This window comes from Syngnathoides biaculeatus, chromosome 2 (genome assembly GCF_019802595.1).
Source record: "Syngnathoides biaculeatus isolate LvHL_M chromosome 2, ASM1980259v1, whole genome shotgun sequence".
In the NCBI taxonomy this organism is placed as follows: Eukaryota; Metazoa; Chordata; class Actinopteri; order Syngnathiformes; family Syngnathidae; genus Syngnathoides; species Syngnathoides biaculeatus.
In genome coordinates this window covers 27,573,027-27,599,163 of record NC_084641.1, presented here as the reverse complement: position 1 = coordinate 27,599,163, position 26,137 = coordinate 27,573,027, and the positions used below count along the sequence as shown (strand labels likewise).

Here is a 26,137-nt window from a genome sequence, read left to right as displayed (position 1 = left end):
CTTTGGTTTTCGAACAAAAAACGGTAGTCGAACGCTCCGACCAGCTGACCCACGACGATTCTATCGATCTAACCACCCCCCCAATTACTGCTTGTTTAAAGTTATTCTGCACTTTTTTTAATAAAAAAAAAAAGTTTACAAGGCTGGGGGCCGAGTTGTGTGCACTCACAGCCTAGCATATTCTACTAAGCTAAAGCATACATTTTATGCAAACAATAAATATTTCTTTCTTAAATGATTTAATTATCTAAAGTATTTAAACTATCCATGTATTTCTACTATGCAAAAAAAATCGCTTGAACTCTTTTAGGCTTGGAACGCATTATTTCATTTTGCACTCATTGTAACGGGAATACGTGCTTTGGTTTTCAAACGTTTTGGTTTTCAACCAGCCTTCTGGAACGGATTGTTTTCGAGAACCAAGGCACCATTGTATATGGGAAAAGTTTTGAAATGGGCCATTCATTGGAGGTGCGCCTTGTAGTGCGGGAAATACGGTAATTAGCATCTCTGTTGAGTAATTCTATCAACTAACAGTGGTTTGTTATTTTTGCAGATAGTATCCAGACTCCAAAGTGGCGTGGGAAGACCATTCCAACATCACAATGTTCAATTGTATTGCATATCCAATCTTTTCAAAACAACACGATACTGACTCCAAACACCCCAAAAACTATTAAGGGCAAAATTCCTCTCTCTCTCTCTCTCTCTCGCTCCTTCCTCCTTAAAAGAGCACAATTGTCTGTCACTCTCTCAGCTCCCAACTATATAGGTCAAGGGAATTTGGTTGTCTCAAAATGGATGGATGGAAAATTGTGCATTCCTCCCATGACTGGAGGTTGAGTTGAAGATTACGCAACCAGCGATCTAACTCCTTAACAGCTTCTTGGCCATCTTTCAATGATTTTCTTCCCTCCTCTCTTTTGACGTCGATCCATAGGTTGTCTGTTAAAATGAGGATCAAATCTTTTGTTTTATTTGCTAATCTTTACATGTTTTAAAGCACGTTTTAATTTGAAAGCATCCTTGGGAGTTCAACTTTATCCCACTGGAGAACAAAGCGAGAGAATTTTGCTTCAATATGGAGTCCCCGAGTCTACTTCTGGCCCTGCTGTATATTTAGACCCACCAAACTTTAATTTTTTTTCTTCTTCTCTAGTGTAGTCCAGAAATCTGTTTGCACAAAAATGTAAACTTTGCATATATAGAATATTGTCTAAAGAAAAAAAAAAAAACTAACCAAGCACATGCTGTGATAAATGAATGCTTGTTTTTAAAATGCAAAAGAAAAAAAAAAGAAAACATTTAACCATTCTTACACCTTTTTGTCTGGCACCAGTCTAGACTAATGAAATGAAGATTAATCTATTGGATCATAATCCACCCGACCCTTTCTTTATTTTAGTTTCACGTTTTTTTTTTCCTCCCCTTCTGTAGTTTTGTGTTGCTGTGGTAGGGACCACCGGGGTGGGGGGGATGAAAGGCGGTTGCGACTGCTGAGGTTAGGGAAGTTGCTCCGCTTTAGCCAGACCGCGTTCCCGAACCTCCTCGAACAGGGATGCCCATTCCGTGCTTGGAAATGCAGTTGCTACTCTGAATGATATGTTGTATAAATCAATGTTTGAAAATAATATTGAAGCTTTTTAAGTTAAAAAAAAAAAAAAAACTTGAAAAAAAATTGGTCGTCTGCCATGGGTGGGTTATCTCTTAGAATCGCATGCTGTAGAATTGCTTAAAAGATGCATATGAAATTAAGTCTTGTTTTTCTTTGAGAAAAGAACCTGTTGAATATATCAATACAACGGTATTTATTTTTCCTCCCCCTCAGTTTTGACTTTTTTTTTTTTTTTTTTTTTTTGCTACTCCGTGCATACATAACAAATGTCAAAACTATGCACATGAGAAGCAAATCCTACATTATTAACAGTTGCTTAGTCCACACTTGGGAGGGATTCCACAAATTTAGATGTAAATTGTACACACTTGCATATATATACACACCCACGTCTAATCACCTAAAACATACCAATGGGACAAATTTTCATCCTTCTGTAGCAAACAAAATTTCACTTACAAAGAAAAACATTTTCTAACTTTTTTTTTTCTGTCCTTTAATAAAAAAAAAAAAGATCTTGCAGCATCTGGATGGCAGACTTTTGTTCCCTTCTCCTTGTAAACAGACCCTCTTCCTTTTAGCATTAGTGCCGTTTTTTTTCTCTGCAAAATTCTGTACAAAATTAAAAGATGTGCTGTAATTGTGCGTTAGGCCTGGAGTTGGCAAAAAAAATAAAACATTAAAACCGAATAAAAAAATTTCCCCCCCAAAAAATCCCCTTTCTCCATCAAATAACTGTAGAGCTCTGCACCCCCCTTCTATTCCCTTTTCACCTTTTGTATTTAATTTTCAAGTCAGTCAGTGTACAACCGAAAGCTGGATGCAAGATAGAAACTATATTAAAATGTACTGTTATTTAAGATGTAATAAAAAGCAGTTTGAGATGACCTGTTGTCGAGTCTGATTGAATTACAGCGGTTCCTACAGAAGCTCAAATGTTACCAGCAGTTTGTTTTAACTTCCGATTACGTTAAAGATCAACTTTTTTATTCACTGTTCCAAGCTGTCTGGCTTGCATCAGCTCATTTACATACTTGATACAGTATTTCATAGCTTAAACACTTATGGTATACGTCACCTGACCGACTTGCCTTTAACCTGCAGACTTAGGACCTTGGTTGCCACCTGTTGGCCAAAGTCTCAAATGACACATGACCTGTCACCGATTATCGACACTTGGGGGGGGGACTTGTCCGCGAACTGAACTATGACGGACTAATACTATCAAATATTTGAAATTTATTTCTAAAAGCTGAATTGTAGATGACTTGTTTGACAGCTTTTGAGCGAGTTTGACCGATGGGGTCCTTTTAGAGTCACGTGTAACCATGACTACGCTAGCTTGCGTCACCAATACGCGTCGTCTGATAGGCTGGCGCCTACCCGGAAGTCGCGGTCGTTAATAGTTGCCAAAGTTAAGATGGTGAGCTGGTAATATTCATCCATTCAGGCTTAAAGTTCTCGACAGTAAAATACGACCCGAATTCGTGTCGCCGACTATAACATTGCTTGGGTAAGGTCAGTTTTTGTGATAAATTACCTATGACTATGTTTTGCGCTGAATATGCCATTCCCCCCCCCCCCCTCCTGTAGCTTCACATTAGCATGTTTAGCCGTGGATAGCAGCTGGTCGGCAATCATTCACTTGTTGCTGAAGTCTGACGCACTCCCTTCATTTTATTTATTTTTTATTGTTTTGCAAATTACCCTTTTAAAGCAAGCAGACGTTCATGTGGTGGAAGAGTATATTTAACGGTGTTAGCAAGCGTTCGTATCAACAAAGCTGCCAAAGCCACCCTTATATAATCAATGATGAACTCTAGTTCTGGTTGATTATAACAGGAAGCAGCTGTGGTTTGCATTAATCCAAATAAGTATCATGATGTATTTAAGAATTAATTTCTATGTATTCTGTAGAACTGGCTTCCGAGGTTTTAATCATACGGCAGTAAATATTGCTTATTTCCCTATTAAACAAAAATCAGTATCTTGAATGCAATATCTTCTGTTTTTTTTCTCCCTTATTATTATTATTATTATCATCAAGACAGTCTTCGTCATCGATTGATATTGCAGCTACAGATGAATCATTTTTGCCTGCTCTTACTTCAGTTTATTTGTGATTGATTCTTTACATGGAAGCGTAATTTCATTTTAAATGTAGCCAAGGTTGATGAATAATGGATGCATTTGCTCAACTAACTTGAGATGGACGGCGGGGAAGAGGTGCGGGTGAAGGCGTCCCCTTACTGCTGGTCTGCTCGCGATGGAGGGAACCTCACCGGACCCCGCCTGGGCCGGCGCAACAAGAAGTCCCGCAGTCTGAGCACTTCCTCAGCCAGCAGCTCCTCTGACTACAGGTACTTGCACTTTTGAAGTTATTTTACACCTACATTGTAGTTATTTCTGGATTATTAATCCATGGTAAAATGGTGGATGATTGAAATTTAATAGATGAGCGTAGCAAACGTCTGTTAGGTGGGATGGATTTGGGAAAAGTACTTGATAAAACTTTTCCGCGCTGAAAGGAGCGGGGTTGAAGTTAATCAGAGTGAAGCCCGTTTATACGTTGCAAAAGAGTGATTTGTCAACAGGTTGGTAATTTTTGGTGCAAGGCATGTGATTCCAAGGTGTGAGTGTGTTCCCGAGGTTGTCTCACCTCACTTGCAGAACTGCACGAGAGAGCTGGAAGGGGTGCGGTGTTATTTGACAGACTTGTGGGCCGACCAAGCCATGCAGTTAAATAGTTCATTTTATGATGTTGGGTAATATGTTTTTGTACATACTGTACATGTTTTTTAAACGAGGGAATTTTTTTCCCACGAAAAAGCACGTAAGACGTGTAAGACTTTTACATTATCTGTAGTGGGGAAAAAAATACTTTATGGCTGCAACTAATGATGATTTTAATCATAAATGAATGTCAATTATTTTTTTCACTTAATCAATCAGATTTAAAATATATACAGTAAAGCCTCATTTCTCGAACGTCCCCATTTTCGAACAAATTGTTTTTTTGAATGAAAACTTTGAGATTTTTTTTTTGCTTCTGTTTTCGAACGAAAATCGGGACTCGAACGCCGCCGAAAAAAGCCAGAAATAACATATTAACGCGGCTAGACCAGCTGATGCTTTTTTGTGAATTCCCACGCTGCCGAAAAAACCCGGAAATAACAATGCACGCTGACCCACCCGTGACGCGCTTCGTTCTTGTCTATTCGAACGCCCCCCGGAAAAAAAAAAAACCTGGCAATGACTTAACTCGCGCGGCGCAACCAGCGCACTTTTGTTACTCTTAACGCAGCCTCCGTACACAGAACGTGTCGTGGTAGTGACTGTTGTTTTTCCTTCTAATCATGGACGGCCATATTAACCCCCAAACATGGCTCCAAAGAAGGCAAGTTGCTTGTTTGTTATTCTGTACTTTTGTTAAAAATAAATAAATAAAAAAAAGTTCACAAGGCTGGGGGCCAAGTAATGCACTCCCCGCCTAGCGTACTCTACTCCTAAGGCATACATTTTAACCAAAAAATAAAAATATTTCTTAAAGTATTTTATTATATAATGTTTTTAAACTATACATGTATTTCTACTATGCAGTTTATTATAAGGAAAAGCTTTAAATATGCTTTAAAAAGCCAAATATTTTTAGGCTTGGACCGCATTATTTCTTTTTCCATTCATTGTAATGGGAAACATCGATTTGGTTTATCTTGAACCATTTTCTGGAAGGGATTGTGGTCGAGAACTGAGGTGTGTATATGTATGTATATATATATATATATATATATATATATATATACATACACACATAACTTAATGTTAGGGGGAAAAGTTGCAAGGGGGAAAAAAACAGTTTCAACGCCTTTTGTGGTATCGAGAAATAAAGCAAATCTCGGAAGAGTGGAGGACAAAGAAGCAGAACATATGGATAATTTTGTCACTTGTTTTTCTGTAAATGTAATGGGAATATTAAAATTGGAATTTTTTTGGTTTTTTTTATCCCGGGGATCATATCTTTCAGCCCTACCTCTTACTTTTCATTCAGTGTTAGATTTTCTGATGGGGAATTCCACACTTGACTGCACCTTTTCCGTCTCCCGTGCTGTTTTAATGTCTTCTTCTTTAGTGATTTATGTGTGGCCATGTCGGTATGTGCCATTTACCTGCCTGCGTTTGTTAGTCGGGTTGTTCTCGCCCACCTCTTCCTCCACGTACCTGAACTCGTTGTTGTTTTCCTCAGGTAGGGCATTTAATTAAGGATGATTGGAGCAGTCATGCACAATTACAACAGCAATGTCACTGCAAGTTTCGTCTTTTCCTTTATTTTTGAAAGCACCTCAGTGTACTGTTCGACACGAGTTGCGTTTTAACACCCCCACACATTGCATACAATCTCATGTAGTCATCGTTGTCCTGTAGGAAGCCATTTGTTTGAAAGGGCTCGAAGATTTGTTCACCGTCAGTGTCGCAAAAGCTCTGTCGGTGTGCTTTAGCAATCGTGATGGGGCTTTTTCGCTGTAGGGGGAAGTGAAACATTAAACGTGGTTTCCCGTGCCATCAACCCTCCATCCAAACAGTTTCTGAAGAGGCTACATGAACAACGTAATGTTTAATGTTGACACCACCCTCCCGCTTCTTGTCAGTGACACGCAATGTGACATATGGCAGTGTTAATTTGTGAACGAGTGTTTTAAGAGCTGATAATGAAGATTGTTTTGATTTGAGTCAAAATTGATGTACAAACAAAAAGTTAATGCAGAGGTTTCAAAAGTGAGGAAGAGAGGAATGGAATGGCATTTGCTTTTACATTGAGGCAAAGAAGGAGTCAGCCACCAATTGTGCTAGTTTAATGCTCTGACAGAGGGAAAGAGGTTGTTTCCCCAAAATCTCCCAATACATGGTTGCGGTCGTCCTTTCCCATGTGCAGAAAAACACCCCCAAAGCATGATGCTACCACCCCCATGCTTCACAGTAGGGATGGTGTTCTTGGGATGGAACTCATCATTTGTCTTCCTCCAAACACAGTTTGTGGAATTATGACCAAAAAGTTCCATTTTGGTCTCATCTGACCACAAAACTTTCCCACATGACTCCTCTGTATCATCCGAATGGTCATTGGCAAACTTAAGAACGGGTTTTGACATGGTTTAAGCAGGGGAACCTTCCGTGCCATGCATGATTTCAAACCATGACGTCTTCGTGCATTACCAACAGTCACCTTGGAAACAGTGGTCCCAGCTCTTTTCGGGTCATTGATCAAGTCCTGTCGTGTAGTCCTGGGCTGATTCCTCACCTTTCTAAGGATCATTGAGACCCCACGAGGTGATATCTTGCACGGGGTTCCACTCTGATCGAAATTGACCGTCTTGTTTAGCTTCTTCCATTTTCTAATGATTGCTCCAACAGTGGATCTTTTTTGACCAAGCTGCTTGGCAATTTTTCCGCAGCCCTTTTCAGCCGTGTTGAGTTGTACAATTTTGTCTCTGGTATCTTTGCCCAGCTCTTTGGTCTTGGCCAGGGTCAGAATTCTTGCTGATCGACTGGTGTTCGAATACTTATTCACACAAATAAATCGTTAAAAAAATCATACATTGTGATTTCTGGATTTTTCTTTTTAGATTATCTCTCTCAAAGTGGACAAGCACCTATGATGAAAATTTCAGACGCCTCCATAATTTCTAAGTTGGGGAAGTCGCAATATAGCCGGGTGTTCAAACGTTTATTTTCTTCAGTGTAGCTGGCTTCAAGTGTACATGTATAAATTCAATAAAGTGTCGACAATTGATGCTCTCATGCTAACCTCAGATTGTTTTTATTTACCTTTAGGAGGACCCAGTCGCTACATGGACCAAGCCCTGTGACTACATTTGGTCCAAAGGCATGCATGGTACAGAATCCACACGCAGTCATGTAAGTTTAGCAGGCCATTATTGTTGCATTTACTGATTAGCACACACTAAAGGAAAATTCAGATTTTTTTTCTTTTTTTTTTGGGGGGGGGCAGATTGTGAATCTTTTTATTTTCATGTGTATGTAACAGTACAATTCTGAGTTCAGGCTTTTTTAACATGTGGATATAAATCAGCTATGTATTCATTGTGAGTTAACGCGCACTAGTTATGCTTATCTAACGTGCACGTCAACAAATGCAAGGAAACGTAATTGTTTTCGACAAAACAGACACTGAACAAAAGCAATGGCAAATGCTGGAGCAGAACAGACTCTGTGTAGACTTTGATAGATGATGTTGGTTCCGGTCGCACAAAATCCTTGAAACTGCAACAAATAGCCGAATAGGAATTTTTGTGACATCACACGTGAGATTTTGAGATCAGCCACAGAACAGAATTTGCAGTTTTGTGATGTTTCTGTTGTGTCCACAGACAAAACGACCAAAACTGTTAAATACCTGATTTAGTTTGTATTTATTTTTGCCAGTCGGGTCTGTCACACATTAAAGAAGAAAAAGTATTTTTAAGCTTTGGAAAAAAAACCTTGTATGTACCAGGCCTTAGCAAGCCCTTACCCCAACTATAAACTGAACCCTAACCTATGACAGTCGACTCAAGGCATGTTTTTTTCTTTTTTTGTTTAATTCGCATATTACAAAAGTAAAGTGTATATGTGTCTGCGTTAAAATGAGGACTGTTGTCAAGTTACACTTTGCCAGGGGTTGGGAACCTTTTCGACCGAGAGAGCCATAAATGCCAAATATTTAAAAAATGTAATTTCAAAAGAGGCATACAATATTTTAAAAACTAAATACAGGTGTATTTGCACATTTATGTAAGACCAACACTTTTAGAGTACAATAAGTCTCTGAATTCTTTTAAATAATATTGTTACGCTGTTGCTAACCAAGGATGACAAAAGTACTTCATACGTTGTTAGTTTAAGCTTCATGTAGGCGTTGAGACTTCCGTCCGTTAACCGTAAACGCAATTCAGTTTGATTTGTCATCATGACGGTACGATACTGAACAATTCTTGGCGACAAAGTCATGTGGAACCATGAAAAGAGCCAGGTATGTCCCGCCAGCCATAGGTTCCCGACCCTTGCACAATGCCAATAAAAGTTGATGAAATAATGAATGTTATGGCACATCATCGCACTCAGTTTAATGTGATTGTGTTCATGTTCGAGTTTGGCCTGAGAAAGAATTACGCACAACCTGCAGTTGCCTCATTTTGTCGGGGTTTCTGCAATCAGGAACCAGAAGTGCTTTTGAAAGATATTTGTTAATATTGGCCGATGAATGAATAACACGTTTCAAACTATGTCAGTTTTGAATTTATTCTTTGTACTTGTTAAAATTACACCTTTGCTTTAGTTGCTCCTAGCCTAAGATTGACTATTTTCTCAAGTCGGTGGGGATGCATGTGAAAGAAACAGATTTGAGACTGTAAAAGAATTAGTTTGTGATATTGTTGATAAAAAAAAAACTAAATGATATAAATATAATCATAATAATCACTGATTACGGTACAACTTTTCTTCCACCAGACTAAGCTATCGTAACGGGGAATGTTTTCAACCATTTCCATGCGGAAACGCTGTTGCGCTCGCGTGGCACATGACGCTTTCTCTTGGCGAAAGTTGAAACGGAAACCCCTCCTTGACTTTCAATGGAAGGGGTGTGGTTTTGATACTGTAATGGATAACCTTTTTTGGTCTGAACGATGACTTTGTGCTGCAGCCATTCACCTCGGTTGCAGTAATGTCCTGCCCAGATCGTGATGTAACGAATAATAATGAGCCCATTATGAGTCGAATATTTTTGGAGCCTTTTGTTTTGGCTTTGTTTTCTAAACCAGATATTTCCAAGCTCCGCTGAGACTGTGAGCATCACCTCATCTGTTTTTCATGTGAATCACTTGCCGTTCTGAAGGTTCAATGGAAATCTAATGCCACTCGCCTAGTTTTTTTTTAAGGTCTTCTCCTTTCCTTTTATTATTCTCCAACCGTATGTCAAATAATCCCTGTCACTATGACGAGCGGTGTAGAAAATGATCCTAATTACGACATTACACAAGACAAACACCACCAGCAGGTCATGTAGCGACAGGTTTGTGGCTTTGGAAATATTTAGTAATGCCCCTCATCTATTCTGAGAACTAGGAGATAATTCATTGTACTTAAAGTAGAAACATTTCAGCGGCAACAGTTATATTACAATATGTGTTGACTTCTGAAGCCACTATTATTGTTGTTTATAACCCGCGCACACGCTTTGACACGGTTTCACCGGACAGGGTTCGATGACGTCTGCATTTGCAGAGTGGTGACAAGCCGTTTCCATATTTATTGGCATTTTCTATCTTAAATGGCAGATATTCGTCCGATGTGGAAAGCTCATTTTTCACCTTTTAAGTCATGATAAAGTGGCCAAGCTAAAATATCAGTTCCAAAAATACATGATGACATCATTAAAAATAGAAAAAAAAATCACTTCCTCTTGTTGGGAAGTGGTCTTAAGATTTCTCTTGACAAAAATGAGCTTCATGAATCACTAACGTAATGAGTGTTTTGGGTTTTTTTTCCCTTTAACTGAAGCATAAAGTAGAGCCTTTTGCCTTTTTTTTTTCCCCATTTGTTTTGAAACTCAGTTGTTTTGAAACCCGATTGCACACATTTTCACTTCTCTGAGGGAGTGTTCCTGTTTGAACGCAGCGTATTATTACAGGAGATAAAGTGCTTCCGGGCAAAGTAGTGTCTTCGTCTGTGCTTTTTTTAAACACACCTGTTGAAAAATAATACAAATACAGGCAAGCCCTTCCCTAAAATAGGCGTGTTTGGCAGAGAGCAGTGTGGGTGTGGTTCAGAGGAAGCTTAAAAGAAGTGAGAGGTTCGATTCAGCAGCAGAACGGGCGAGGAGGGTTTAGTGTTAAGTCCTCACTGGGACAAATATAGCAGTTGTGAGTCTAGCTTGTAAAGTTGTTAACGCTTACCTGCCCCTGTTCCCCGCCCACAACTCCATACTCGCACCCGGAGGGCCCTCCGCCGTGGACAGAGGCTCATCTCTGGGCTTGACAACAGGAACCGGCTAGTTCAAGGATGTTGGCGGCGACCGGGCGGATCACCGTTCTCCAGGTCTAGCGCGAAGTGGCATCCGTCCGCGTCACATGTGTACAGCCATGAAGGTGGTACTGCAGGACGCGCCGGGCAACAAAGAGAACAAAGTGTGGAAATGGTGAGAGGACTACCTTAAGCATCTTTGGCGTATCAGAATATGCAACCCGGGCGAAATATTAACCCTCGCTGCAGTGTGAGAAATATTCAACTCAGTGCTGGCAGTGCTGTTTGGTTTTGGACTGGGCCCACCTGGTGAAAGGGGGCCAGATATTGAAGTGTTCATTGAGAAGCAGTTCGTGAGAGGATTACAGGTTGTTTCTGTTTGAAATGCTAATGTTGTTTGAAATCACAGTGGTTTAAAGACGTCAGCGCTGGATGAATTTTAATGTAACTGGGCTGTTTTAATACACGTGGAGCCGTCTGTCAGCTGTGGCTACCTTACCTTTAGGGATTGAAACAATCATTTATTTGCTGAATTGCAACTTGATGCAGTTGACACAAGTTGGTGATTGCATTGCTTGGTGGCAACCGGCAGAGGCGGTTTTGAGTTATTCGCAACTAGTTTGTAATACAAACAGTAATAATGTGAATTTAGCTGTGGTTTGTGGCATAACATTTATTGATTAAGGGTTGAGATCCTTCCCCAGGTGGAGGAGTTCAAGTATCTTGGGGTCTTGTTTACGAGTGAGGGAAGTACGGAGCAGGAGATCGACAGACGGATCGGTGCCGCATCTGCATTGATGCAGACTTTGAATCGGTCCGTTGTGGTAAAGAGTTGAAAGGTAAAGCTCTCAATTTACCAGTCAATCTACGTTCCTACTCGAGCTGTGGGTCATGACCGAAAGAACAAGATCCCAGATACAACCGGGCGAAATGAGTTTCCTCCGCAGGGTGTCCGGGTTCTCCCTTAGAGAACGGGTGAGAAGCTCGGTCATCCAGGAAGGGCTCAGTGTCGAACCGCTGCTCCTCCGCATTGAGAGGAGCCAGATGAGGTGGCTGGGCATCTGATCCGGACCCCTCCCTGGTGAGGTGTTCCGGGCACGTCCCGCCGGAAAGAGATCCTGAGGACGACCGAGGAAACGCCGGAGAGACCATGTCGCTCGACTGGCTTGGGAACGCCTCGAGATCCCTCCGGAAGAGCTGGAAGAAGTGGCCGGGGAAAGGGAAGTCTGGGTATCCCTGCTGGAGCGACTTCCCCCGCAACCCGACCCGGAAAAGCAGTAGATAATGGATGGATGGATGGATGGATTAAGCATTGTTGTTTTACCGGGGCGATGGGGGGATTATTCTTAGATCAAGATACACAATGTAATGCTAAAGTCTCACACTAGACTTGTTATTTTAACAATACAATTATGACCGAAGAGGATGTAAGTACATTGACACTGAGTTTGTGTTTGCTTGTTTTTTCATGTAGTTGTTAGCAGGTTACTTCCTGGTTCATGAACGGTGACTAACAGACGGGTGGTGCCATTCTGATTCTGAAATGTTCCATTGATGCCACATGTGTATTAGGTACCTCGGTGGTCCTTGACCTTGTTGGAGGTCCTGAAAATTCAGACACATATTCACGGAACCCTTTATAATTACAATAATAAAACGTTTAATTTAAAAATTGAAATCGGGTATTTATTAGTACACAAAATGAACCACATTAGTTGTACAAAGTTATTGCGTTCAAATAGCAACCAACAAAGCGTGAATGTCTCAAGAAAAGAAAAACAATCCTTGTTTGAAACCAAAATAACAAGGAAAGAATGTTTTGGGGCTCTTCTACATTTTTTATGTATTGATAGCAAATGCTTTTACATTGCTTAAAAAAAAAAAAAGATATTTTCGATGATAATGCTTTGCCTCCGATCGGGCCGTCACGCCCACCAACGTAGCTGCTGCGGAGGGACACCGGCATTTGTAGTTTTGTCTGTAAATTGTTGTTAGTGCTCTGAAATCACTCCGCTAAGCCCTCTCCAGGATTCACCACCTGACACCACAGCAACATCGCTCCCTAATTGAAAATTTCAAAATTTGAGGCGGATTTGTTACGGATTAGGCTATTTGCATGGTAATGTGCTTCTACTTGCGAAAAATTCACATTACAAAACGACTTCCGTAATGAATTCATTTCGTAAGCCGAGGTACCACTATAGTATGAAATATATGAATATGAAATCATATTTAACAAAAATAATAGCACTGTATTTTGATTCATTTTTTTTCCACCCATCCTCAATCAAAGGAAGTTGAATGTCTAGTATTGTCGGTGCAAATGAAGTTCCCTATTAAGGTTTTGCTGTTGTTGAACTTCTGTCTTCAAAAGTATCTGTAAACAACTTTCAAAGGTGCTGGAGTGGAGAAGGAATCGTTTCCTCCCCTCCCCCCCCCTTTTTTTTTTTTTTTTGAAGAAATATAAGAATATTTTCATTGTGGAGTCAATTCTTTTATCCCAGTCTAAGATTACTCTTGGTGTTCATGTTGTGTTCAGCCTCATGTATTTTTTTTTTTTTTTTGACACCCCAAAAATCTTCATTGGTGAATGTGATCTATCTGTCTGTCTGTCTGTCTGTCTGTCTGTCTGTCTATCATTATATAATTTGTTTTTTTTTTGTGCAATCCCATGAATAAAATCAATTGCCGACCACAACAAGGGTATACCCCGTCTCTCGGGGTATAGGCTCCGGCACACCCGTGACCCCAGTGAGGATAAGCGATATTGAAAAATGATGGACAGATGGTTTTACACATTTTATACTGGCTACATTTTTGCCATTTTACTTTTTTTTTTTTTTTTGTTAAATTGAGATGGAGTGAGTGTAAAATTCAATTTCTTTTAACACCCCTGTGTAAATGCTGATTCGGTAAATTGTATGAACCCTGTCAATTTAAAAAGTTTAAAAAATATTTTCAATAGCGCTCTTCCTCGTCGGGCTCAGGAGTCAACTGGAGTCTGTCAAAGCTGACTTTGGGTGAAGGGTGGAGAGCATCCAGGACTTGTTCTGTGCCACATCTTGTTTATGATGAGGTGGGGGGGAATTCTCCTACAGGAATCGACCATTCAAAATATGACCAGACCAAACATCAAAGTGGGATGCTGAAGCTAATATGCAGCAGCTCAAATGGCCGTGAGGTTAAAACAAACAAACAAACAAAAGTAAAGTAGTTGGGTGAAAGTATTCGGTTTGAGTCACTTTTGCATTCAATTGCTGTTCAGATTTACACACATAGTCAAGTTGCTGGTTGACTTTGCGTTCGTAGAGGCGTTATGAGGAACAGCGGTGCCTCGGTTCTTGACCACAATCTGTTCCAGAAGACGGTTCGAGAACCGATTTTGTTCGAAAACCGAATCAACCGCACACGAGTTGTTGATTCCAGGTTTTTTTTGGAGGTTCGTTCGAATTGCCAAAAACAGCGTCGTGGCCGGGTCACCTGGTCGGGTCACGAGCGTTCTGTTATTTCGGGTATTGTTAGGACCGTTCGAGTACCGATTTTCCTTCGAAAACCGAAGCAAGAAAATCTTGAAAATTTCTTTCGAAAACCGGTTTGTTCGAGAACGGGGACGTTCGAGAACCAAGGCTGTACTGTATTTCATTTGCCCAAAACCTGACTTGATGTCCCATGAAAATAGTCTTTTTGATCCAATACCTGCACAACAGCAAAACTTGAACTTCACAAATAATGATGTAATTATCATTATAATGTCCAATAAGATGCACAAAATAGTTTGCATGTAGTTTATCTAACATGACCACAAGTAGCAGCCACACTCTCTTCATAACTGTAATTACATGCCCAACTTGTCCAACTATGTACAACTGGTAAATCAGCATAAAGTTACACTGCCTTGAAAAAGTATTCATATTATCTGGCACACATGGCCCTTTACATTTAGGCTCAGAAATAAAAGTTTGCTCTCAAAGCATCTTCTTCCGCGCTGTCCCCTTCATGGAAAATGGGACTTTTTGATCTTTTCTTTCAGCAATGACTTTCTTCTTGCCACTATTCCATCTTGGACATGTCCCATCAGAACTGTGGATTTCTGCAGCTCCTCTTAGCTGCATTTCTGTCCAGTGCACTTCTTGCTCACTCTTAGTTTAGGTGGTAGCACCCATGTCTTGGTAGGTTTGCATTTGTGACATACTTTATCCGTTTTTGGACGATGGATTGAAACAGTACTTTTTGAATTGTTCAGAGATGAGGATATGCATATTTTTTATAACCTAACACTGCTTTTAGTTTCTCTGCTTCATCCCTGACCTGTCTGGTGAGTTCTTTGGTCTTCATGGTGCTGTTATTCAATTGTTTTCTAACAAGCCACTGAGCCGTGCACGGAACATTGACTGTGTGTAATTTTACTCTCAGTTGAGGTGGACCCTATTCACTACTATAATTTCTGGCCTATAAGACACGACTTTTTTTCACACGCTCTCAACCCTGCGGTTTATCCGGTGGTGTGGCTAATTTGTGCATTTTTTTCTAACGGCCGCCAGGGGGCACTTGAGCGGAAAAGCTAAGAGGGAGATCAGTGAAATATATGTGCCGAGGAAGTGACTTTTACTGTTATGTTTTTTTTGTTTTTTTTTTTAAACCGGTCCTGTTAGCGCTGCGCTCGAGTTAGCGCTGTGCTAGCATGTTGCTACTGTGTTACTGATTTTTACTGGTATGTTTTTTTTTTTTTTTTTTTTAATCCGCCCTGTTAGTGCCCCGCTAGCGTGTTTCTGCTGTGTTGCTGCCACATCTCAGTGATGGTGTTGTTTTTTTTTTTTCTCACTGGCTCTGTTAGTGCTGTGCGACTGTGTTGCTACACACAGTGCAGCTTTTTTTTTTTTTTTTTTTTTTTTTTTTTTTTTAGGGTAGTATGTTTTTTTTAAACCAGCCCTGTTCGTGCTACCGTGTGGTTGCTATGATAAGAGTTTGAAAACTCTCTGTGTACCGTCTTTCTTTGTAAATATCTCGTGTTTCAATCTGGGTTTCAATGTGGGCACTTGCGTCTTTTACACAGGTGCAGTTTATGTACGTAGCAAATGGGATTTCCTTTACAAATGTATCGCGTGAGGCTTGTAATCCGGTGCGCTCTGTAGGCGGGAAATCAGGGTAATAAGGTGACTTCTGAAGGCAATTGATTGCATTAGACTGTATGGTGGTATTAGAGTCCACTGGGCTGAATACAAAGGCAGAGCACACTTTTCAGACTTTTATTCACTTAACATTTGGAAACATGTCCTTTTGATTCCACTTCACATATTAATTCTACTTTGTGTTGATTTATCACATACAATCTCAACAAAAAGGTTTCAGTTTGGTAAATTTAAGGTCACAAAACAAAGTTTATGGGGTGGAACTACAAGGAACTGTAATCTGCAAATCCTACTGTCTGCTTCTAAGCAATTCTAATGAATCATGCTTTTTTACTTGCATTTTATCCCGGAATTCAAAGACAACCTTCAACAAAAAAATGTTCTCAACTGGTATTTCCTATTCACTCATCTTAATGAACTTTTTCTCACTCATATGCTGATGATTTGTTGTTGAATTTCGCCCAAAAAATATCCGCTGGTTGCCGTCAGTTTGCGAAAGGGTAAAACCCAGCAGACGACACATGGGATTCCACTGCAGACCTGAAGCTCTAATAGGATAGAGGCTACACACTGCTGCTTGCATGCACTTTAGCTTATTAAGAGGGCTTACATCAGCCTAAGAGCCCAGGCTCATGTGTCATTAAAGTTTTTGTTTACGTGTTTACCAGGCACATTCAGGACCCCGCCACCCAGCGGCTAACGTGGAACACCCCTCCCAAGAGTGTCCTCGTAATTAAGAAGATCCGAGACGCCACCTTGCTTCAGCCTTTCAAGGAGCTCTGCATTTTCCTCACTGAGGTCTGACAGTGACAGTGGACATTAAGTTTTTATGTCAAGCACGTATGTTGTGTGGCTCATCTTGTGTCTTTGTGTTTTAGGTCAAAAACATGATTGTTTATGTGGAGAAGAAGGTCCTGGAGGACCCGGCCATTTCTGGCGATGACAACTTTGGGACTCTTACCAAGAAGTTCTGCACTTTCAGAGAAGGTATGAAAACCTTGTGAGGTTAGCATCTACAATTATAATTTCCGGCCTATAACCTGCGACTTTTTTTCACACGCTTCCAACCCTGTGGTTTATGCAGTGATGTGGCTAATTTGTGCATTCTCTCTGCGTGTTACCAGCCCTGTTAGCGCGGCGGTAGCATTAGCATCAGCTCGGCGTTAGCGCGGCGGCGTTAGCGTTAAACTGTGTGTGTACAGTATTTCTTTGTAAATATCTCGTGTTTCAATGTGGGCACTTGCGACTTTTACACAACTGCGGCGTATGTATGTACCAAATAGTATTTCCTTTACAAATGTACTGGGTGAGGCTTATAAACAGGTGCTCTCTGTAGGCCGGGAATTACGGTATATGCTTATTAAAGAAGTGCACCCAGCGTTAGATGAGCAATTCCCTAGCGCTGTCAATCACTAAACCTCCACTTAATCCAGTGTCTTGCAAACTGCTTCCACCTCAGGGTAAACATTTGGGTTTAGCCTAGGGCTGGGCAATATGAGCTGAAAATAAAATCAATTCATCGCTCAGACGGAATGTGACCATAAGTTACAGGCTGCAAGGTGTCTTAAGTCCAGCTGCCTCTTCATCACGTTGCAGTGCGCATCCGAGTAATATGCGTCTTCCTTCCTTGCGTCTTAATGAATACCCAGTCAAGAATTTTAATACAAACTATTTCTTGTAATAGTGAAATTAGCTCGTTTTAGTGATGGCTCTGTCTCATGCAGTGAGCTAACCTTTATCCCACCCCACAAACTGCTGAGCCATTGGTAAGGCCAGCTTTTTTGAATGACGACCAGGAGGTTGGATTTTGTCTAGCCAGTTTGTGACTTCCATTCGCCGTTTGTTTTCTAAAACCAGCTGCTAGCACAACCTTGCATAAGCAGAGTTTCAATATATGCATTTCTCTCATGGAATTTGCCATGATAGTAATTTGGTTGCTTCAAAGTTGATCTTTGCAACATCGACCAGCCAAGCTGCTAAGTCATTGGCTGAGGAACTATGTGTGGTGGTGGTTATTTGGTTGTTTAGTAGCAGCTAGGCCAAAATACAGGACAAAATTAACATTTCAAGAAAAAGGTATTTAACAAAACATTTCCATGGTCATTAAATTTCACACTTTTATGGGTGTGCAGGTACTCCAGACACACAATTATTTGTACAGAGAGAGAGCGAGAGAAGGCATATGTGCCACTTACCATAATTCCTGGCCTGCAGAGCGCACTTTGTTTTAAGCCTCGGTACACAGAGAGAGTTTAACCCTAGCGCGGCTTATAACCAGGTGCGCTAACGCTAGCGCTGAATCGCCGCATGAACCGCAGGGTTGAAAGCATGTGAAAAAAGTCGCGGCTTGTAGGCCGGAAATCACGGTCCTTTTAAGAAATCATTAAAAGGTCTTCATCTGTTTCATAGATCTTGATGACATATCCAACCGTGTGGACTTCATCATCTGTCTCGGCGGAGATGGAACTTTGCTGTATGCGTCTTCGCTCTTCCAGGTGTGTGTTACTTGGTGTTTTTATGACGATCGCTGTTGTGGACCACAACTCTTCAATCCTTTCCGCATTATCGACTTGCAGGAGAGCGTTCCGCCAGTGATGGCCTTCCATTTGGGCTCTCTCGGCTTCCTGACGCCTTTCAAGTTTGATACCTATCAGTCTCAGGTCTCCCAAATTATTGAAGGTATTATACGGCGTATGTTCCTCCAAAAAAGTTGTTCAGAGACATATTTTTAATTACTAATATAACTATTGTTTTTAGGTGATGCAGCCATTGTACTGCGCAGTCGCTTGAAAGTGTGTGTGCACCGCGAGAGGGAAAAGGGTGTCATTCTGACCAATGGCGAAGTGGACAGGAAAGCCACAAACTATCAGGTAATGTCAGCACCACTGGTGGAGAACCATTGATACCACACTTTAAAAGGTCAAATCCAACATTTTTGCATAATTTTTTTTTTTTTAATCAAAAAGCCACAAAAGTGGTTCTCCCCCATGATGACGTCATTTACAGTCACCTCCAAGCACCAAAGCAGCTGAAAGTTAGGAACCGGCAGGAATGTTCCTGTTGCCGTGTGGTTTTATTTCAAAGGACACCAAACACAATCAATGACAGTGGTCAGATGTGATCAAGGGAAATGGCTACAATCTGGGGGGAAAAAAAGGATGTTTATATGCTCACATGGATCGCAACGTGATAAGAGCCTACGTAATCAAAAGAGATCACAATCTGATCTCATGAGGCTTGACAAACCGTTGTTCGAACATTTCTATGGGATTTTCCAGATATTTGGTCTCCAATGCAAAATCTGCTTCAGAGCCTTATGAAATTTAGATTGACTTTGTGCATATCCAATCACTGGTCATGTTTGATGTAATATGGAGAATTTTTGAGGGGTATTTCGATTTAGGTTTATTTGCATTGACTTCTGGATTGAGTCTCCGTGTTGTGGCAGCCTTGCCAATGGTCAATTGGAGCTTGCACATGAGATGAGGATGCAGAACGTCACGGCGCGTTCTTTATGTGTTTCAGGTTCTGAATGAGGTGGTGGTGGACAGAGGGCCTTCTTCCTACCTTTCTAACGTGGACCTCTTCTTGGACGGGCACCTTATCACCACAGTGCAGGGGGATGGTAAGTGAGCACATTATTTTTGTCCTACGGTTAAGTCAGCCAGGGTTCATACCTGTTTGCTTTGGGTTCGGCTTGGCAGGGATGTTTGTTTCTGTGATGGTGTCAAACCTGCTCCAAGGTTTGTCTTTTAATCTTGCATCATCGGTAGTTTTCCCCAAGCGTGTCGCAGCGACAACACGGTGGCTTGGCACATTTCATCATCCTGAAGTCTGCGTGACATACAGGGTGTAAGTCTGAAATAATTTTAGTTGTTAGTTGTTGCATTATCATGTCCAAGTCACACGAGAGCACACTGTTGAAATCTTTTGTGAAGAATTTGATGAATTTTCAGTTGCTGGGGGTGAAGTCAAATACAAAAAAAAATGCGTATTGTGTTTGGGGCTGGGGAATTCTCTGGGGAAGCGCTCTGTGCAGCCTCGGGCAGCGGGATCTATTTGGGTGGACACCCCCCCCCTTACCCTCCCATTAACGCATCTGGTTCCTCAGTGCCAGGCCATGTACATAATCACAGTATTTGTGTGCATGTCCGTGCATGCATGTGGTTGTGTGCGCGTGTGTGTGCGTGTCTTTGCTTAATGTTTGATGTGATTTACTGAATAGACAGTGGTAAACACAAGCAACATACAAAAATATTTATTTTCCGTCTGTCTGTTTCCACCATCACTGGCATTACCACTCCCCCATTCTTTCGCTATTTCAGTCCTTTGCACAACACTGGAATCAGTCCATTGAAAAGCTTTGTTTCATATAAAGTGCAAGCATACAAAAGTGAATGAATGTCATGTTTTTGTCACTTAACTTTAATCCCTCCAGATGGCCCAGTATTAGTAGGTAAAGCAAGGTTATGTTTTTATTCCCTCATTAATACACGAGGTAAATCATTTGTGCCTGACTGAGCAAAGGAATTACAGTAAAGCCTCGGTTCCCGAACGTCCCCATTTTGGAACAAATCGGTTTTCGAGCGAAAATTGAAATTTTTTTTTGCGGCTATTTTCGAACGAAAATCGGTACTCTAAGGCCCCCGACAAAACCCGAAATTATCATGTTGCATGCGGCCAGACCACCTGACCCACGACGCACTTTGCTGTGAATTCCCACGCCGCTGCAAAACCGCAGAAATAACATAATGTTGTGCTCACCCACCCACAACCGGAATAACATTGTGCGCGGCGCAAGCAGTTGACCCACCTGCAATGCGTTTTATTGCTAACGTATTAACCCCTGATCATGGCTCCAAAGAAGGCAAGTTGTTTTTTTTTTTTTTTTTTTTTTTAAATTATTCTGCACTTTTGTTGATTAAAAAAAGCTTACAAGGTTGGGGGCCAAGTTGCTACAGATATGAGAATGCACTCCCAGTCTAGCTTACTCTACTACTATAGCATACGTTTTAAGAAAATATATTTCTTAAATTATTTTATGATACAAAGTATTTAAAGTATAAATGTATTTCTACTATGCAGTTTATCATCAGGGAAAAAATTTAAAAATGCTTTAAAAAGCCTAATTTTTTTAGGCTTGGAACGCATTATTTCTTCTTCTATTCATTGTAATGGGAAACATCTATTCGTTTGTTGAACAAATCACTTCTCGAAACGTTTTCTGGAACGGATTGTGTTCGAGAACCGAGGCATCACTGTACTAATAAAAACAAAATTACACGATGAGACCCAAAATCAAATCCCAACACTTTAAGAGTCGGGAATAATGAAAAGCTGAAAACAAACATAGCTTATAAAGATAAACCCAAAATAAAAAGGAGAAATAGACAGATTTCTGGTGATCATAAAAACACAAAATTGTTTCACTTATTTTCTTTCTGGTTCTTCAAATGCTCAATAAGCCTGCACCCACCAACCTGATGTGGGTCTGGGATTGCAGTGTACTAAAAGGTCTTAAATTCACTTTTAATAGTCAGACTTCCTCTCACATTCCAAAATGGTTGTTTGAAAATTAAATTGTAAATAGGTGTGAACCCTTTATGTGTGTGTGGCCTGCAATTGGCTGCCAGACCTTTATAGTGTAGAGTTTATACCTCTCAAATGAGGACAAATGCAATAGAAAAATGGTTCTGCGCTTCTGTGCACGTCACGGCCAATAGCGCACACCGCCCAGCAGGCCCCGCCTCTTAAAGGCACATGCATGTTCACTGATACGATACATACAGTATTTTCTATAGATACTCCATCCATTCATTTTCTGAGCCACTTATCCTCAGAAAGATCGCAGGAGTGCTGGGGTCTATCGCAGCTTTATTCGGGCAGAAATTAGTCTACACCCAGAACTGGTTCCCAGCCAATCGCACCTAGGGACAATTTAGTCTCAAATTGATGCATGTTTTGGGGATGTGGGAGGAATCTGGAGTGCCCGGACAAAAAAAAAAAAACCACCCTGCCAAGGGGAGAAATGCGAACTCTACACAGACCGGGCTGGGAATCGAACCCCGGTCTTCAAAACTGTGAGGCCAACGCTCCACAGCTGCTCCATCGTGCAGCCCAGAGGGATATAGTAAATAAAAAAATAACTTTGTAACAGTTCCTAAAAATGAAAACCTGTATTGCCAACTTTCCTAATGGTCCTATTTCGATAAATGACATATGATGTGACTTTACAAAGTCTTACATGTGCCTTGCTTTAACCTGCAATGCCCTGAAGAAATCCTGCTTTGTTCCCACAGGCGTGATTGTGTCCACGCCCACTGGCAGTACAGCATACGCAGTGGCCGCAGGAGCCTCCATGATACACCCCAACGTGCCGGCCATCATGATTACGCCCATCTGCCCTCACTCCCTTTCATTCAGACCCATCGTGGTGCCAGCCGGAGTTGAGTTGAAGGTACACGCGTGTTATAGACACGAGCCAATTGCAAATGAGAACGCTTTGTTGTCCAATGTGTTTTTATGTGAATACAAAAATTATGCTATATAGTGGTAAAAACACATTTGCGCCCTCTTACCAGTCCACTATGCGAAAAAGACCAAAAAAACAAAACAGAGAAAATATTTAGGTAAAAGCGCAACATGAGCCATCCACCCTTTTTCTGTAGTCACTGTTGAGCCGGAATCTATCCCATGTGACTCGGAACAAACGGTGGGCTACACCCTCGACTGTTCACCAGACAATCGCAAGGCGCGCGTGGACAAACAACCGCACGCAGGACAATTTAGTCTCCAGTTACGCGAACGTACAGGTTTTGCACTGTTGGAAAGGATTAGGCAATTTACTCCGAAAAAAATTCACGTTACGCAACGACTTCCGGAACAAATTAATTTTTTAAGTAGAGGTACTTGTGTATACACCTGGTTAGAAGCCTCACCCAGTACATTTGTAAAGGAAATGCCATTTGGTACATACATAGGCCGCACCTGTGTAAAAGCCGCAAGTGCCCACATTGAAACACGAAGTATTTACAAACATGCATGCATAGTATGCTAACGCTAGCGCCGCGGTAACAGGGCCGTTTAAAAAAAAAAAAAAAAAAAAAAAAACAACAAAAAAAAAACATACCAGTAAAAATCACTGAGACATGGCAGTAACATGCTAGCGCAGCGCTAACAGGGCAGGACCGGTAAAAGTCACTTCCTTGGCACATATATTCCACTGGTCTAATGCTTACCTCTTCCGCTCGAGTACCCCCTTGCAACTGTTAGAAAAAAAATGCACAAATTAGCCTCATCACCACATTAAACCGCAGGGTTGAAAGCCTGTGGGGAAAAAAATCATGGCTTATAGGCCGGAAATTACAGTATTTCTGAAACTAAATCATCTTCAGATGATTTGAATTCAGTGACATTGGATAGCGTCCCCATGGCACAGCTGATAATCTCTCACAGGACACTTTGTGTCCTGGCACACTGGTTCAGTGATCTCATGCAGGAGTGGGCAAACCTTGGCATGCAGGCCACATACTGCCCACTCATTTCTTTAATGCAACCCACCAAGTGTTGACATGATCGAGAGTCCTTTCACGATGTTTCCGTTAATTTTGCCATTTTTCCCCTAAAGCCGGTGAAGTAAAACATTTTGATCAATATATGGAGTTTATTTTGAATAGTTTTATGATGTACATTTATTTTGTTAAAACTTTTCTGATAATAGTTATCCATTGATTAAGACATTTTTAATTAGCATGATATAATTTGATTTAAAAAAATAGTTTAAACCAGGGGTGCTCAATGTGTCGATCACGGGACGGCGTGCCAAAAAAAAAAAATGCAAATTGAAAGTATAACTTACAGCTCTTCAGTTTGTGGCATTTTGCAATGTGATTCAATGAGTGAGGGATGGGACAATTCACGTATGTACTGTAAAAAATGAAAAGCAGAAGCCACTGGTTTCTTTTAGGCAGCACACAGAATTTTCTTTAACAACGACCACTGGTCCGCCACACTCATAATTAGAAATGTTAACAGTACTTACGCAGCCCACCAATGTGTTTTATAATGACAGCGTTCACCACCCCTGCTTTAGTTAGCAACACAGTCTGGGCAACGTAGAGCAAAGACGAGCTAGACATGTTGCTTATGTTTACTTTCGATAACAATGGAGTAAGTTTAAGGAGAAATGCTGTTGTTTTAAGTATGTGAATAATCGAAGAAAAAGTGTTTAAACTGGACAAGATTTTCTCTTTTCTGAGTGGGGAAAGGTCTGGTCTGAAGCCAAAGTAGAAAGTGCAGGATGAGATGGTGTCAAATTTTAAAATTCCACCTTGGCACAGCCTGATTTAGGATGAAAGGACAGAAAATACAGTGCACAAAAGGCTAATTCTGTATTTTAAATACAGGAGGCAACATAACATCAACCTTTAAACGGTTTGGGAGCATCATCATCATCGTCGGTACATCGCGAGAGGTTGGCTGCCTGAAAAGTAGATCTTAGGATAAAAAAAAGTCTGGGCACCCCTGGTTTAAAATATATTTTGCATAGTTTGATAGATTTAATTTTTTTTATGAAATGAATTTTTGCTTTTTTTTAACATCTATGAATGTTGTATCCCATATGTCGATTATTTAAAAAAAAAAAATAATAATAATAATAATAAATCAAACTTGGCCCTTTAGCACAAAGCTTCCCTGCATTGAGAAGAAGATGCAATCTCCGCTTCTGTGGCCAACCGTTTTTCACTTTTAACGTTCGGCTCTGATGCGTTTTTTTTTTTTTTTCTTCCCCCAGATCATGCTGTCACGTGACGCCAGAAACACGGCGTGGGTGTCGTTCGACGGGCGACGCCGACAGGAGATCTGTCACGGAGACAGGTCGGTACACATAGTGACACAATTCAGGAAATGAAAAAAATAGAACTGGCCCAGTCGCTGTCTCCGCACTCTTTGCGCAATGCAATCCGGAATCTTTGCGCGACACGTCTTCTTTCACGTAACCCCGGCGAAGTCGGTCGGCTGCCAGCGGCTCTGATTTACAAAACAGTGCTTGTCCAAATCCCCAGGATTGCCTCACAAGGAAGTCAGGCCGCCAATTTCTTTCGCTTTCTCTCTCTTTCAGTATTGCCATCACAACTTCCTGCTTCCCCGTTCCTTGCATCTGCTTCCACAACCCTGTCAACGACTGGTTCGAGAGCCTGGCCCAGTGTTTGCACTGGAACGTGAGGAAGAAGCAGAACTACCTCAGCCTGGAGGAGGACGAGTTCTGAGGCGCTTGGTCTTTATTTTGCCGTCACCTTGCTCTTTCTAACATTCCCGTTTTTTTTTTTTAATGGTTGAAGGCCTCGAGGGCCGTTGGGAAAAACTTCTTACGGAGAAAACCAGCACCGTTTTTTTTTTTTGGGGGGGGGGGTTGTATCGCATCAGAATGGGACAGCAGAAGTTTGAGAAATGAAAAAGATGTTCGTCTAAAAAAAAAAAAAATTCAAATGGACTACGGCTCACAGTTGGTGCTGGATCATCCTTTTATTTCTTTGTCATCCCAAGGCGTTAAATCAACATTTTTGGGGTGTCCCTGCGCAAACGTGCCCCACTTCAAAGGTTTATTATCATAATACTACACCGACGGGGTGTCGTCTGATCGGTTTATTTGTTTTTACCACCCGTACGTTCCTTTTTTCTTTCGAGGTGAGGGTGTTGCACTTTAGTGGCCAAATCTCGTGTTGTCGCATCTTTGTGAATTTGCGTAAAGAAAGCGAGTCAACATCGCAACGTGTGCCTTACGTTAACGTCGACCATTGACACTGGAATGAGTTGGGGGGGGCGGGGGGGGGAGTACTTTTCCAGTTTTACACCACGGCTGCTTTATTTTTAAAAACAAATGCATCAATCTGTCTATTTTCACAGTAGCCATTCCCACGTCCGTAGTTTGTTACTCACGTGCAGCCTATATATTTTTTAATGATAAATACAGGTTGTTGTTGTTTCTTATTGTGAAGACTCCCAAGCCATAGTGAAAGCAGCCATGTGGCCTAACCTGACGCTATCTCGTCGCCGCGGCAAAAATTCCGAGTGAATATGTTGCATTGGAAGGAAAAGATGAGCAAAGAGGACCAATTGAGCTCTTAAACGCAATGTACTGTATATATGTGCCGCTTTAATATGTATTTTTTAAAAAAAAAAAAAAAAAAACGTTTTATTAACCTGTTTACAATGTATCATTGAGGAAAATAAATCTGTTTGGTACTGTTTTTTTTTTGTTGTTGTTGTTTTTTGTTTTTTTTTTTCCACACTCCAGCGAGAGATCACCCCGAGTGTTCGAGCAATATCCGGCAATACAACGAGTCGGCATTTTGGCTAACACGAAGGAATAACG

General features: G+C 41.1%; 2 protein-coding genes across 4 annotated transcripts in view; both read left to right on the top strand.

The window, feature by feature from the left end:
• The window catches only part of gnb1a (guanine nucleotide binding protein (G protein), beta polypeptide 1a), a 33,028-nt gene extending 30,526 nt beyond the window's left edge, over positions 1 to 2,502 (top strand). For both annotated transcript variants that reach the window (XM_061844882.1, XM_061844889.1), the window contains exon 11: positions 557 to 2,502. The gene's annotated coding sequence lies outside the window, so the exon portion shown is untranslated. The remainder of the gene's footprint in view (positions 1 to 556) is intronic.
• A 466-nt stretch (positions 2,503 to 2,968) lies between these two features.
• Positions 2,969 to 25,963, top strand: nadka (NAD kinase a). 2 transcript variants are annotated; one of them, XM_061844864.1, is made up of 12 exons: positions 2,969 to 3,128; positions 3,824 to 3,975; positions 7,445 to 7,528; positions 16,431 to 16,560; positions 16,641 to 16,749; positions 18,172 to 18,257; positions 18,339 to 18,441; positions 18,520 to 18,632; positions 19,288 to 19,387; positions 22,062 to 22,219; positions 24,557 to 24,639; positions 24,884 to 25,962. In XM_061844864.1, the coding sequence occupies exons 2-12, from the start codon at positions 3,824 to 3,826 to the stop codon at positions 25,029 to 25,031; spliced, it is 1,266 nt and encodes a 421-aa protein (XP_061700848.1). In that variant the 5' UTR covers positions 2,969 to 3,128; the 3' UTR covers positions 25,032 to 25,962. The 2 variants fall into 2 exon arrangements, with proteins under 2 accessions (XP_061700848.1, XP_061700856.1); XM_061844872.1 differs by having other exon boundaries at positions 2,976 to 3,133; positions 24,884 to 25,963.
• Positions 25,964 to 26,137: the final 174 nt, after the last annotated feature.

What these genes read in the sequence shown, in the direction of transcription:
- nadka (XM_061844872.1), top strand. Translation starts at nt 3,824, where the DNA reads ATGGACGGCGGGGAAGAGGTGCGGGTGAAGGCGTCCCCTTACTGCTGG. An exon ending in ATGCGTCTTCGCTCTTCCAG is followed by an intron (nt 18,258 to 18,338) that starts GTGTGTGTTACT and finishes ATCGACTTGCAG; the next exon opens with GAGAGCGTTCCGCCAGTGAT. An exon ending in GAGATCTGTCACGGAGACAG is followed by an intron (nt 24,640 to 24,883) that starts GTCGGTACACAT and finishes TCTCTCTTTCAG; the next exon opens with TATTGCCATCACAACTTCCT.